The sequence below is a fragment of the Phyllobates terribilis genome, unplaced genomic scaffold (assembly GCF_046119375.1).
Source record: "Phyllobates terribilis strain yellow unplaced genomic scaffold, ASM4611937v1 Scaffold_2__4_contigs__length_985480577, whole genome shotgun sequence".
NCBI lineage: Eukaryota > Metazoa > Chordata > Amphibia > Anura > Dendrobatidae > Phyllobates > Phyllobates terribilis.
The window spans coordinates 830,955,613-830,970,062 of record NW_027362762.1 but is presented as its reverse complement, the minus strand read 5'-3'; the positions used below and the strand labels follow the sequence as shown (position 1 = coordinate 830,970,062).

Below are 14,450 nucleotides of genomic sequence, written 5' to 3'. Positions count from 1 at the left end.
TCTCTGAATGAGCCTACGGGCTAAAGCAATAAAGACGGCAGATGGGAGGTCGTGACAAATCAGTCAGCGTGTAGGAAAAGCTTCTAAATTTGGTATTCTAAAACATCGGATCGCTAAATGATTATTTAGGGCTCATTCAGATGAGTGTATTAAACGTCCATGTACTTTCCATATGCAAAATGGGTAGCATACAGACAGCACACTGACAAAGGCAAGTCGATGTGGTAGTTCACATGAACGTTTTTATACACGGATGAATGGACTGCTTGTAAAAAAAAAGTTGCAGCATGCACTACTTTGATTTACATACGCACGTCTGAACCTGGCCTTGTAAGCAGGACTTTTGAGTATGATTCACAAAATAAATTCTGGGTGCTCATTTTTAGGAAATGACCGTTTTGATAAATTCGCCGCTGAGTGCCGTTTTATGTCTCCGTGCAACTCAGAGATAGTTTAGACCATAATATGCACATGTGCATAAAGCGTTAGATTTATATTTTGTTGGAATTGCTATTTTATACAACCCATCCTGATTGACATTTTTAATTCAGCTTTAAACATACATATAATATTTGGTAAAATGAGCTGTTTTCATTGAAGATATCACAGTACCAATCATTTATTCCAGAACATGGCTGTAGGTGCAGTCTGTCTTGCTCACAGATAGGAAATATTTGACATACCATCTATCTAATGAGAAATGGACATAGATACAGAGCAGTATATTGGAGCCCTCTGATCTCCAGACGGCTGAATATTTGCACCTGGTCACATAGCGCACCTGTGAGCTGAGCTGTAAGCACATCTTTCTTTAAGATTCTTGAAAGCTAGTTTTGTGTATCTCTTTTTCAGATTTCCCTTGTCTTCTACATCAAAAATGAGTCTATTGGTGTCATAAGTTCAACGACAATGAAATGTGTATGAAGGCAAAAAAAAAAAAAAAGAAAACAAATAGTTATGTAACTTAAATGGGTTCTCTGGGAAAAGAAAAAGAGAAACATAAAAATATCATTATAAATAAACTCCTAAATTCCAATAAATAGCAAATGACATTTGTTTTGTCTAGGGAAGTAATCACTATAGAATTAAAATCCCCACCATCTTGTTACACTGACAGAAACCAGTGCATTAATATTAACAAATAGCGTGCCATTCATGTCCAAGAATATGTGCTCCCAGTTGATATTCTGATCTAATACTGGAGGTACCAGGGGTGCTGAGGTAAGAAGAGGCTGCTCACACTGCTGTCCACAGTCTTTCTGATCAAGTACTGGATATACCAGGGGTGCTGAGGTAAGAAGAGGCTGCTCACACTGCTGTCCACAGTCTTTCTGATCAAGTACTGGATATACCAGGGGTGCTGAGGTAAGAAGAGGCTGCTCACACTGCTGTCCACAGTCTTTCTGATCTAGTACTGGATATACCAGGAGTGCTGAGGTCAGAAGAGGCTGGTCACACTGCTTTTATGATGGATCCCACAACCCCCCATGCTGTATGATGGCCTCCACACAGTATGATCCACCACAGTATAATGGTCCCCACAGCCCCACACACACAGTATGATGGACCTCCTACACAGTATGTTGCCCACAAAATATGATCCCCAAAAGCCTCCCACACAGTATGATTACCCCGCACAGTATGAACCCCTAGGTGAAACTGAGACATTGGGCGGGGGGGGGGGGGCAGCTATGTGGGCTTCACTTTGGCCAGGTCTGCTTCATAGTGATTACCTTCCTAGACAAAATGAGTGTGATCTACTAATTAGTGATTTTTAGGAACATTTCTGTTAATTATTTATTTTTCATCCTGGAGGACCCACTTAAAAAATGTCAGTAGCTACAAGTATTACCCTGCATGCTTATTTCATCGAAACTCACCTGCACATATTTAAAATCAGTGAGAAGTGTCTTCACCATGAAATTGGTAGAATATATTATTATTATACCTCCGGCAAAAAACTATTGGGGTCAAAACTGCATGAAAAATTCGTAGGGCTCTTTCACATTATTTTTGCAGAGAGATCACAGACTCATTATAATCATTGTGACTTTTCAAATATCCTGTTTTTGGAGAACCAAATGTCAGCAAAACAAATGGAGACATGTCCTACAGTTAACTGTGCTGCGTATCAAATTTGTCGTTGCAAGTCAATGGCCCAGTGAATATAAAAACAATGGCACACGAATGTTATTCACTTTCTGGCCGTATTTTATTGTTTAATGGTTAGCACCAGCTAATCATTTCTTTTGTTTGTTTTTTTCTTATGAGAACAATGGATGCCATAAGCATTCACAAAACTGATACATGGAACCAAAAATTGAGTCCAGCACACCGAAAAAAAAGCATTGTTTTTCATGCATGAGGAAAAAAAACTCACGGATGAAACCAACATTACTATGCATATGCAATTCCAAATAAATATGTGTTCGATTAAACTTAATGTCATATACATTGTACAGTCAAGGGAATGTGATCATGACACCTTTATGAGTTTGTTTGCCATCTTAATTTAAGACCATGAGTATTGATATGAAGTTGGGCTCCCTCTTGAGACATAATTAACTCCTTAAGGACAGGTGATTTTTTTTTTCCGTTTTTTGTTCACCCCATCCTTATTCTAAGAGCCATAACTTTTTTACTTTTCGCCAACATAGCTGTGTGAGGGCTTGTTTTTTGCGGGACAAGATGTACTTTTGAATGACACCACCCACTTTATCATGTGATGTACTGGAAGCCAGGAAAAAAAATTTCAAGTGTGGTGAAATAACAAAAGAAAGTGCAATTCAACAATAGTTTTTTTTTTATTATACAGTTTATTTTATGGTGAAAATGATCTGGCAATATGATTCTCCAGGTTAGTACAAATATGAAGATGCCAAACATGCATAGTTTGTGTTTTATTTAAGTTGTAAAAAAAAAAAAAAAAAAAAAAAATTGCTTGTGACGACATTTTCCGAGAGCTGTAACATTTTCAACTTTCAGGATATGGAACTGTGTGAGATCTTGTTTTTTTGCGCCCCGAGCCAATGTTTACACTAATATAATTTTTGGGTAGATACAATGTTTCGATCGCCTCTTATTACATATTTTTGTATTGTTGTAGGTCGAAAAAACACAATTTTGGCATTTAATCTTTATTTCGTTATATCGTTTAATCGATCGGATTAGTATATTTTATATTTTGAAAGATCAGACTCTTATGAATGCAGCGATATCACATGTGTGATTTTTTTCTTCTTAATTTTTAAAGGGGGAAAAGGGGGTGAGTTGAACTATTATATTTTTTAAAACTTTTTTTAAACTTTTCACTGTATTTGTTAGTCCCCTTAGGGGACTTGAACCTGCAATCCTCCGATCACTTGTACTATACACAATAATGCCACAGTATTGCTGTATATGGCAAAAATCACGGTCTCTTGTGAATGCCAACCACAGACTGGCTTTCACAGGAGTACCATCATGACAGGCATAGACATCTTCAGCAGACTCCTGGCCATCATGGCAATCCATCAGCGTCCCATGATCACATCGAACGGTGCACCCCCAGTCGATGCTCTGTAAATGCCACAGTCACAGATTGACAGAAGCTTTGAACGGACTCCACCGCCTGTTCGCGGCAGATGATGGCTAATTATCACATCCTTCATCTGCCGGCAAAGATGGGGGCTCGGCCTCAAAGTCAGGGAGCTGGTATATGATGTAGTCTGTATGTCATATGTAGTTAAGGAGGTAATCATCCTTTCTCCACCACATTTTACAGTAGGTACTATGCATCCCGGTGCTTGGTATATTCCAGACAACAGCACCCAGATATACTCCAGACACCTACACCCAATGCCAAAACCTGAAACTCAATAATTAGGAGGGATGTTCACATAATTTTTGCTTTTTTTTACATGGAGATTTCGACAAAGATAACTTTTAATGCCAGGAGCCAGTGTTATGCTGAGTTTCAAAGGAAAATGTTTAAGGCTATGCCACTCTATTGACTGGTTTATATCCTGTCTGTATGGGCCAATATTCCTACAGAATGATTTTTAGATGAAAAGGGGTTGTCTACTTGAACAATCATTTTTTGTTAGAAGTAAACTGTCGGTGGCATACTGCGATACTGCGGCTTTGAAAGTCATCTCGCCATCACAATTTGGCCTACATCAACGTTGCCTAAATCCATACACTTATACATTTTTCCTGCTACCAACAAATCAACTTCCATAATGTACGGTTCTCTTGCTGCCTAATATATCCAACCCCTGGACAGGTGCCATTATAACAAGAAAATCACTGCTATTCATGTCAACTGTCAGTGAGTATAATGATTTATAATGGTATACTGTAGATGGGACTAGATGTGTTTGAAATTTGTCAGACATAGAAAATAAATATATTTAACAGAACACAAAATCTCAGCAAGAGAAATATATTTTCTTTATTTTTCCAGAGTAACTAGGACTTCTTGCCCAAGGTGGCGGACTATGCCACATGTATGTAACATGGCTGGGTACATATTGGCGATAAGTTATTATATGGATAATGCAATATGGCTATGATTTCAGGATAGGTTGAGAATCTGGTTAAGTAGTACAGACCATGAAAAATACAGCAGTGTCTGAGACTCGTCTCCATTTTATCTCTTCTTTTACATCTTAAAGGGGTTGTCCAACACTTTCAAATGGAGCAGCCATCGCTTCCAGCCAGTGCTGGATCCACAAGGGTGCTGGAAGATGAGTATGCATCCATTTATTGTTTTAAAACCTTCCATATCCTTAAAACAAAAAATATTTCAGTGTTGGACAACCCGTTCAATGGTCTATTCACAAAATATATATTTTTTTATAGGGGTAAAAGGACGGAACTATAAATATATATATAGGGGTAAAAGGACGGAACTATAAATATATTGTTCAGTATAAAATATTTCTATATTTCCAACTATTGCATGTTCTCAGTAATTTCAGTGACTATCTTTTTGCTATGCTTATGGGAGCATCCGGTCTTTAAGTGTGTCTCTGAATAAGGAAACTCATCAGTGGCTGAAGAGCGCTTCATGCGTCATTATGTAATGCTATGTGAGAATAGACATTTCTTCCTGGTCTCTGCTCTCTGACAATGAGCTGATGACACCTCGGAGATATTTTACAAATTCCATCCTTGCGTCCTCAGGATCTTCCTCTAGGTTGGAATGTACCAATGTTAATTTGGCTAATGCCGGGGCTGTAAAGAAAAACAGACACAATTCCTGTAATTATGGAGGATAAAGAAAAAAGGATTAAAAGGGTCAAAAGGGATCAATGATTCCAAATGTATTCAATAGAAGGAAAATGGAGGAGCATGGCTATGCAGTGAGCTCAGGATTTCCCTGTGTAAGAGGACAACATGCTCCATGACGGGGTTATCGACAGGATAGGTGATAAATGTCCACTGATAGCACTGCCATTCTTGTTATCGAGGGGGACCCATTTCCACCTGCACAATGCATGTGAATAGGTTTTAGTAAAACCTCATACACATAAAGGAAGCAAAAATCTGAGTGGGTTTGAAGAAAGCTGAAGATTTCCAAGTTCACAGAATGACCCATATGTGACGGATTGCTTTAGGTCCGGGCATGGGTTTAATGCATTGTAAGGCTATGTTCACATACAGCAGGTTTTTTTTTTGAGCAAGTGTTTCTCTGTATTTGTTGTTTGATACATGCTCAGAGTTTTGTGGGTATTAACTATTTGCTTCTTCGTTTTTGCTGAATTTTTGGTAGATAAAACTAACTTTATTAAACATTTACTGTAGAAAAATCACATGTATTCCACAATCAAAAAATTGCGCAAAAATGCAAAACTTGCGTTTTTAAATGCCAAGAGAGCAGCTTTTGACTGCAGAAAACGACACAGGAAAAACGCTGCGTGTGAACACAGCCTATCGCATCTAGATTCTTCTGCAGATGACAGAACAGTCTGTGTACGTGTTGCCTAAGGATATGTTCACACATTGCGTTTTTTTTATGCATTTTTTAATGCAAATTTTCAGCTGCATTTTACAGTACCTGCAAAGTCTATGCGATTCCAGAAATCTCATGCACACACCTTGGTTTTTGTTTGATCACTATTTTGTGCTTTGCATGGTTTTTCGCAGAATAGAGCCTGTCACTTCTTTCAGAGTTTTTTTCAGCGTTTTTCACCCATTGGAAGTAATGGTTAGTTAAAAAACGCCTAGTGTGAACATAGCTATCAGGTTTTGCTGCATTTTTAGTGAAAATAAGCAAGTACAGCAGTGTGTGAAACACATTTATTTTTGTGATTTTACCATCTTGTCTTGGTCACTGAGAGGGTAGTTTGTATTAGGAGAGTTTAAATAAATTAGTGATGTGTAAACATTGGAGTGAGATTGAACAATACCTGTGGCCCTGGGAGGTGTGAAATTGAACAATGCCTGTGTAACTGAATGGCAGCCCCCATCATGTGAAAGGAAAGTAAATAGTGTCATACAAACTCAATGCACTGCCAGTGTCTTAGGTAAATTATTCCTGAGCAATTCACCTCCCCCACTGTTACATTTGAAATTCTGGTTAATATGTTTTCACATATGTCTTGCATTGGGGACCTGTGTTCATGCTTCTGTGGTGGAAGCAAAGCTGAACTTTGGGATTCTGAAAAACGCACCAAAACCTGCATTTTTGATGCAGATTCTTTCCTGCCAAGAGATTAGGTTTTGCTGCAGAAAAAAAACGGTGAAAAAATGCAATGTGTGAACATAGCCTTACTCTTAGCTGGAGAATCAGTTTCCATAACACCTCTGGTTTTTGTTGTGTATACAGGGCATAATACTTTATACAAAAAGCAAGTGAAATACAGTATCGAAGGTCAGAGATGCAGGAAGTTATTTTTTTATTTGTAACTTTAGGTGAGATCTGCTATAAGCTTTCATTACCCAAGTTGGGCACAATTATCCCTTCATTAGAATTAACGCTGTAATTGGTTTGTTCAAGGCATTGCTGGGGATAACAGTCCATTGTGACTTATTAAATCTATAAAATGAATTATAATAAAAGCTATTGAATAATATGTGATGATGGAAAGACGACTCATTATTCTGTCTTCAATATTTCATTCTTTAAAGGGGTTTGCCACCTTCCTCATTTTGTAATAAATGAAGGTGAAAAAAACAACTGTAAGAAGTAAACAATGTAGGCAGAATAACAAGTCCATTCATCATTCTATATTATGCAATAATTTTATTTAATCCTATTTCATAGAGTACTGTTCAGTACTAATTAAACCATGCAGAAATTGCAGACTTTCTGTAGAGCCTGACAAACCAGTAGTGCAGCCGGCCATACAGCGAGCTAGCGTAATAAACTTCCTGGTGTTATACTGCCATCTAGTGTTAGAAAGCAAAACAACAAGAGAGAATATAGGTCAGTATTGGAAGAAACCTGATGCCTAACTTTAAGGCCCCGTACAGGCATCCATTTTCACGTATTAGTTCTATTTGTGAAATTCACCGATATAACTTATACCCATTATTGTCTATGGGGCTATTTAAATTCCTGCATTTCTTTTGTCTACAAAAAAAACCCAACTCATGGAGACGTGCTTTTTTTTTTTTTCAATCAGCGACAAGGATGAAAGTCATCCAAATAAGTCTGTGAAAATCATGGACAGCACATACAGTTAAACCAGAAGTCTACATACACTATATAAAAAGACACATATGCATGTTTTGCTCAATATCTGACATGAAATCAGAATAAACCTTTCCCATTTTAGGTAAATTATGATTACCATAAGTTTTAATATTTGCCAAATGCCAGAATAACGAGAGAGAGAGAGAATGTTTTAACGCATTTTTATCACTTACTGTAAAGTCAAAAGTTTGCACACACTAAGATTACTATGCCTTTTAACAATTCTGGACTGCCTATATGATGATATCATCATTTGGGAGCTTCTGATAGGTTTTTTGGCAACATCTGAGTTAATTAGAGACACACCAGTAAATGTATTTTAATGCACACCTGAAACACACTGCTTCTTTGTGTAGCATCATAGGAAAGTCTAAAGAAATCAGCAAAGATATCAGGAAGAGAATTGTGGACTTGTACAAGTATGGCTCATCCTTAGGTCCAATTTCAAGATACCCGAAGGTGCCTCGTTCATCTGTACAAACAATCATACGCAAGTACAAACAAGATGGGAATGTCCAGCCATCATACCACTCAGGAAGGAGACGGGTTCTGTGTCCCAGAGATGAACGTGATTTGGTCCGACATGTGCATATCAACCCAAGGACTTTGGATTGGATTGGATTGTGTCAATATCCACAGTGAAACGAGTACTGTATCAACATAGGCTGAAAGGCCACTCTGCCAGGAAGAAGCCATTACTCCAAAAGAAACAAACAAGCCAGATTAATGTTTGCAAATGCACACAGGAACAAAGACCTTAATTTTTGGAGACATGTCCTGTGGTCTGATGAAACTAAAATTTAACTTTTTGGGCATAATGACCATCGTTACGTTTGGAGGAAAAAGGGAGATGCTTGATAGCCTAAGAACACCATCCCAACTGTGAAACACATAGGTGGCAGCATCATGTTGTGGGATTGCTTTGCTGCAGGAGGGACTGGTGCATGTCACAAAATAGATGGCATCATGAGAAGATTATGTGGCAATACTGAAGCAACATCTCAAGACATCAGTCAGGAAGTTAAAGCTTGGGCGGAAATGGGTCTTCCAAATAGACAATGACCTGAAGGATACTGCCAAAATGGTAACAAAGTGGCTTAAAGATAACAAAGTCAATGTTTTGGCGTGGCCATCACAAAGCCCTGATCTCAATCCTATTAAAACGTATTTACAAAGCTGAAAAGGCAGGTGTGAGCAAGGCGACCTATAAACCTGGATCAGTTACACCAGTTTTGTCAGGAGGAATGGGCCCAAATTCCGACCAACTACTGTGAGAAGCTTGTGGAAGGATATCCCAAACGTCTGACCCAAGTCATTTAGTTTAAGGGCAATGGTACCAAATAATAATGAAATGTATATAAACTTTTGACTTTGCAGTGAGTAATAAAAATGCCTTAAAACATTCTCTCTCTCTCTCATTATTCTGGGATTTGTCAAATATTAAAAATAATGGTAATCCTAATTGACCTAAAACAGGAAAGGTTTATTCTGATTTCATGTCCGATATTGAGAAAAACATGCAGATGTGTCTTTTTATATAGTGTATGTAAACTTCTGGTTTCAACTGTAAATGGCATTAGTGTACAATCCGCATGTGTAATATATATTTTATAGGGCCATGTTCATAGTATCAGTATTTGATCAGTATTTTACATCAGCATTTGTAAGCCAAAATCAGTAGATAAAAAATGCATTATTCCAGTCCTGATGTTGGCTTACAAATACTGATGAAAATATTATACTCTTTGTGCTTATTTACAAATATTTGTTATTGTTGTTCTGATATCTTGTATTATGTTTAGGCTATGTGCCCACGATGCAGAAATGCTCAGGATTTTTTCCTGAGCATTTCTGCATCTCCCTGGCAGAAAAAAACGCATGCGGATTGTACATGCGGATTGTACATGCGTTTTCCTGCCAGGGACATGCGGAAATGGAGCGGTTACCCACTGACATTTCCGCATGTGGATTGACAAGCGCTTTCCAAGCGATTAGCATCACTTGGAAAGTGCTTGTGACAACTAGGTCACACTATATAAATCCATGCAACCGGCATGGATTTATAGAGTGTGACCCGAGAGAGTGGTAAAAATAAAAAAATAAATGTATACTTACCCTCCGATGGCCCCCGCTGTCCTGCTCACTCCGTTCTCCCTTGCCGGCAACAGTGAATTGAAAGACCTGCCGACGTCAGCGTCACGTGACCCGTCACGACTCTGACGTCAGCACAGGTCCTTCAACTCACTGCAAAGTGCGGGGAAGCACAGAGGAGCGCAGCGCGGGCCGCCAGAAGGTAAGTATACATTTATTTTTTATTTTATTCTTTTTTTACAGATTTTTTAATGGTACCTGGGTGTGGATGAGACTCTCCTCTCCTCTACACCTGGGTAACATCCGCACATTAGAATGCTTGGATTACGCATCTATATATACAATGATGCGTAATCCATGCGGTCTAATGTAAGTCAATGGCGGCGAAGATGCAGCACTTCCGCAAAATAATTGGTAGTGCTGCGTTTTTTTCCGCAATGATAATCCGCAGTGGAAATTTCCGCAGCATGTGCACAGCACATGCGGATTATCATTGGGGAACATGGCAGGCCTTCTACCAAGCGTTTTTAATGCGTTTCCGCAGCTGCAAAAACGCTGCGGAAACGCATTAAAAACGCATCGTGTGCACACAGCCTAACTGTAATTATCTCGACTGTATAAACCAAGTTCTCCCTTTTTTCCCTTCCCTATTTTCCTTATTCCCTCTTAATAAATATTTTTACCCTTATTCCTTATTTTTTTCCTCACCCTTTTTCCCCTCCCCATATTTATCTTAAAAATTCAATAAAAATTATTGAAATACACACATACTGATGTAAAATACTGACCAAATGCTGAATGTGTGCATGTGGCAAAACACTGATGAAACTGGGACCATTTTGTTGCGTACATGAAAAATCACTGACATCTGAATGAGGCCTAACTGAAATTCTAAGCAGAGGTAATGAATGTTGTCACCATGAGAGGACTATAGCAATTGGGGCAGGTGCAGACGGCCATACATTCTGTCATCCGAGAGAATCAGGACGATTATGGATTATGCAAATAACACTCTGATCTGAGTGTGAGCACAGTGTGATCCAATTCTCTTGGATGAGGAGAAGATGAAGGAATTTCTCCAACTTCTCCTTTCTGTCAGTGATATAGGGTCAAGCTGCAAGTTAAGGCCACGTTCACATGCTCAGTATTCGATCAGTATTTTTAATCCAAAATCAGGAATGGAACAATCACAGAAAAAGTATAATAGAAACACGTCACCACTTCTGCATTTATCACCCACTGCTGATTTGGGCTTACAAATACTGATGTAAAATACTGACCAAATACTGTTAGTGTGAACGTGGCCTAACAGCGTTAGAAAGGTGACCAGCCTTGTACTGAAAGCGCGGCTCCTGGGAGAAAATTAATTTTTTCTCAAGCGAGCCACCGGCCTTCAGTCATGCAGCCGTGCCCGGAGTAATTGCTCACAGCACAGTGAGTGGCGGCTGTAAACACCCCGATACTGACTGATCGCCGGCTCAGCACCGATGTTCTCCAAAGCAAGCTGTCAGTCAGTGCCGGGGTGTGCTTATAGTTTCCGCTTACAGTGCTGTGAACAGTGACTGAGGGCGCACTGGCACACCTGTATGACTGAAAGCCCGTGGCTCCTGGTAGAAATAATGGACGTGGGAGAAAATGCAATTTATGTAAATTATCATGCACAACACACATGCTAATCCTAATGATGTGTGTTATATTTTCCTGAAAATTGATCACAAGATTCTTCTGTTTTCTGTGAATAATCTCTCATACCTGAGCCTAAGCTTTCTGGCTGTACTGTCACCGGCCGCATCTGTGCAGATCGGACCGATGATCGCGGACGTCTGAAAGAGACATAAGGCCTCATTGAGAAGGCAGACACTGAAACAAACGTCAGGACGCTCATGGTGCACACCAACAGGAGGAGATGTCTACAGGTCAGTGCACATGCTGGTATACTATGCTATATCTGATCTGAATACATAGATACATGTAAGCTGCTAATAATATACAGTACAGACCAAAAGTTTGGACACACCTTCTCATTTAAAGATTTTTCTGTATTTTCATGACTTTGAAAATTGTGCATTCACACTGAAGGCATCAAAACTATGAATTAACACATGTGGAATTATATACTTAACAAAAAAGTGTGAAACAACTGAAAATATGTCTTATATTCTAGGTTCTTCAAAGTAGCCACCTTTCGCCTTGATGACTGCTTTGCACACTCTTGGCACTCTCTTGATGAGCTTCAAGAGGTAGTCACCAGAAATGGTCTTCCAACAATCTTGAAGGAGTTCCCAGAGATGCTTAGCACTTGTTGGCCCTTTTGCCTTCACTCTGCGGTCCAGCTCACCCCAAACCATCTCGATTGGGTTCAGGTCTGGTGACTGTGGAGGCCAGGTCATCTGGCGTAGCACCCCATCACTCTCCTTCTTGGTCAAATAGCCCTTACACAGCCTGGAGGTGTGTTTGGGGTCACTGTCCTGTTGAAAAATAAATGATGGTCCAACTAAACGCAAACCGGATGGAATAGCATGCCGCTGCAAGATGCTGTGGTAGCCATGCTGGTTCAGTATGCCTTCAGTTTTGAATAAATCCCCAACAGTGTCACCAGCAAAGAACCCCCACACCATCACACCTCCTTCTACATGCTTCACGGTGGGAACCAGGCATGTAGAGTCCATCCGTTCACCTTTTCTGTGTCGCACAAAGACACGGTAGTTGGAACCAAAGATCTCAATTTGGACTCATCAGACCAAAGCACAGATTTCCACTGGTCTAATGTCCATTCCTTGTGTTCTTTAGCCCAAACAAGTCTCTTCTGCTTGTTGCCTGTCCTTAGCAGTGGTTTCCTAGCAGCTATTTTACCATGAAGGCCTGCTGCACAAAGTCTCCTCTTAACAGTTGTTGTAGCGATGTGTCTGCTGCTAGAACTCTGTGTGGCATTGACCTGGTCTCTAATCTGAGCTGCTGTTAACCTGCGATTTCTGCGGCTGGTGACTCGGATAAACTTATCCTCAGAAGTAGAGGTGACTCTTGGTCTTCCTTTCCTGGGGAGGTCCTCATGTGAGCCAGTTTCTTTGTGGCACTTGATGTTTTTTTTCAGACTGACTGACCTTCATTTCTTAAAGTAATAATGCCCACTCGGTTTTTCTTTACTTAGCTGCTTTTTTCTTGCCATAATACAAATTCTAACAGTCTATTGAGTAGGACAATCAGCTGTGTATCCACCTGACTTCTGCACAACACAACTGATGGTCCCAACCCCATTTATAAGGCAAGAAATCCCACTTATTAAACCTGACAGGGCACACCTGTGAAGTGAAAACCATTTGCGGTGACTACCTCTTGAAGCTCATCAAGAGAATGCCAAGAGTGTGCAAAGCAGTCATCAAAGCAAAAGGTGGCTACTTTGAAGAACCTAGAATATAAGACATATTTTCAGTTGTTTCACACTTTTTTGTTAAGTATATAATTCCACATGTGTTAATTCATAGTTTTGATGCCTTCAGTGTGAACGTACAATTTTTATAGTCATGAAAATACAGAAAAATCTTTAAATGAGAAGGTGTGTCTAAACTTTTGGTCTGTACTGTGTGTATATATATATATATATATATATACATACATACATACACACACATATACATACATACATACATACATACACACACAGTAGGTACGAAAAGTATTCAGACCCCTTTAAATGTTTTACTCTTTGTTTCATTACCGCCACTTGTTAAAAAAAAATAAATCTCATTAAAGTACACTCTGCACCCCATCTTGACTGAAAAAAACAGAAATGTAGACATTTTTGCAAATTTATTGAAAAGAAAAACTGAAATATCACATGGTCATAAGTATTCAGAAATAAGAGTACAGTGGCCTCCATAATCCTTAGATGGAAAAAGTTTGGGACCACCAAAAGTCTTCCTAGACCTGGCCGTCCAGCCAAACTGAGCAATCGTGGGAGAAGAGCCTTGGTGAGAGAGGTAAAGAAGAACCCCAAGATCACTGTGGCTGATCTCCAGAGATGCAGTAGGGAGATGGGAGAAAGTTCCACAAAGTCAACTATCACTGCAGCCCTCCACCAGCCGGGCCTTTATGGCAAAGTGGCCCGACGGAAGCCTCTCCTCAGTGCAAGACATATGAAAGCCTGCATAGAGTTTGCTCAAAAACATATAAAAGACTCCCAGACTATGAGAAATAAGATTCTCTGGTCTAATGAGACAAAGATAGAACTTTTTGGTGATAATTCTAAGCGGTATGTGTGGAGAAAACCAGGCACTGCTCATCACCTGCCCAATACAATCCCAACAGTGAAACATGGGGGTGGCAGCATCATGCTATGGGGGTGTTTTTCAGTGCTCATCACCTGCCCAATACAATCCCAACAGTGAAACATGGTGGTGGCAGAATCATGCTATGGGGGTGTTTTTCAGCTGCAGGGACAGGACGACTGGTTGCAATTGAAGGAAACATGAATGCGGTCAAGTAGAGAGATATCCAGGATGAAAACCTCTTCAAGAATGCTCTGGACCTCAGACTTGGCCGAAGGTTCACCTTCCAACAAGACAATGACCCTAAGCACACAGCTAAAATAACAAAGGAGTGGCTTCAGAACAACTCTGTGACCATTCTTGACTGGCCCAGCTAGAGCCCTGACCTAAACCCAATTGAGTATCTCTGGAGA

At 39.7% G+C, this 14,450-nt stretch overlaps 1 protein-coding gene across 2 annotated transcripts in view; it reads right to left on the bottom strand.

Annotated features, from left to right (window-relative positions):
• Nucleotides 1-2,916: 2,916 nt before the first annotated feature.
• IFT22 (intraflagellar transport 22) overlaps nucleotides 2,917-14,450 on the bottom strand; it is a 42,475-nt gene continuing 30,941 nt past the window's right edge. Inside the window, exons 5-6 of one of the 2 annotated variants that reach the window (XM_073667775.1) lie at nucleotides 11,525-11,595; nucleotides 5,086-5,217 (exon numbers count right to left, since the gene is read on the bottom strand). In XM_073667775.1, the coding sequence (XP_073523876.1) occupies nucleotides 11,552-11,595 (44 nt within the window). In that variant the 3' untranslated portion in view covers nucleotides 5,086-5,217; nucleotides 11,525-11,551. Of the gene's footprint in view, nucleotides 5,218-11,524; nucleotides 11,596-14,450 lie in introns of both variants that reach the window. The other variant, XM_073667774.1, reaches the window with a different exon arrangement.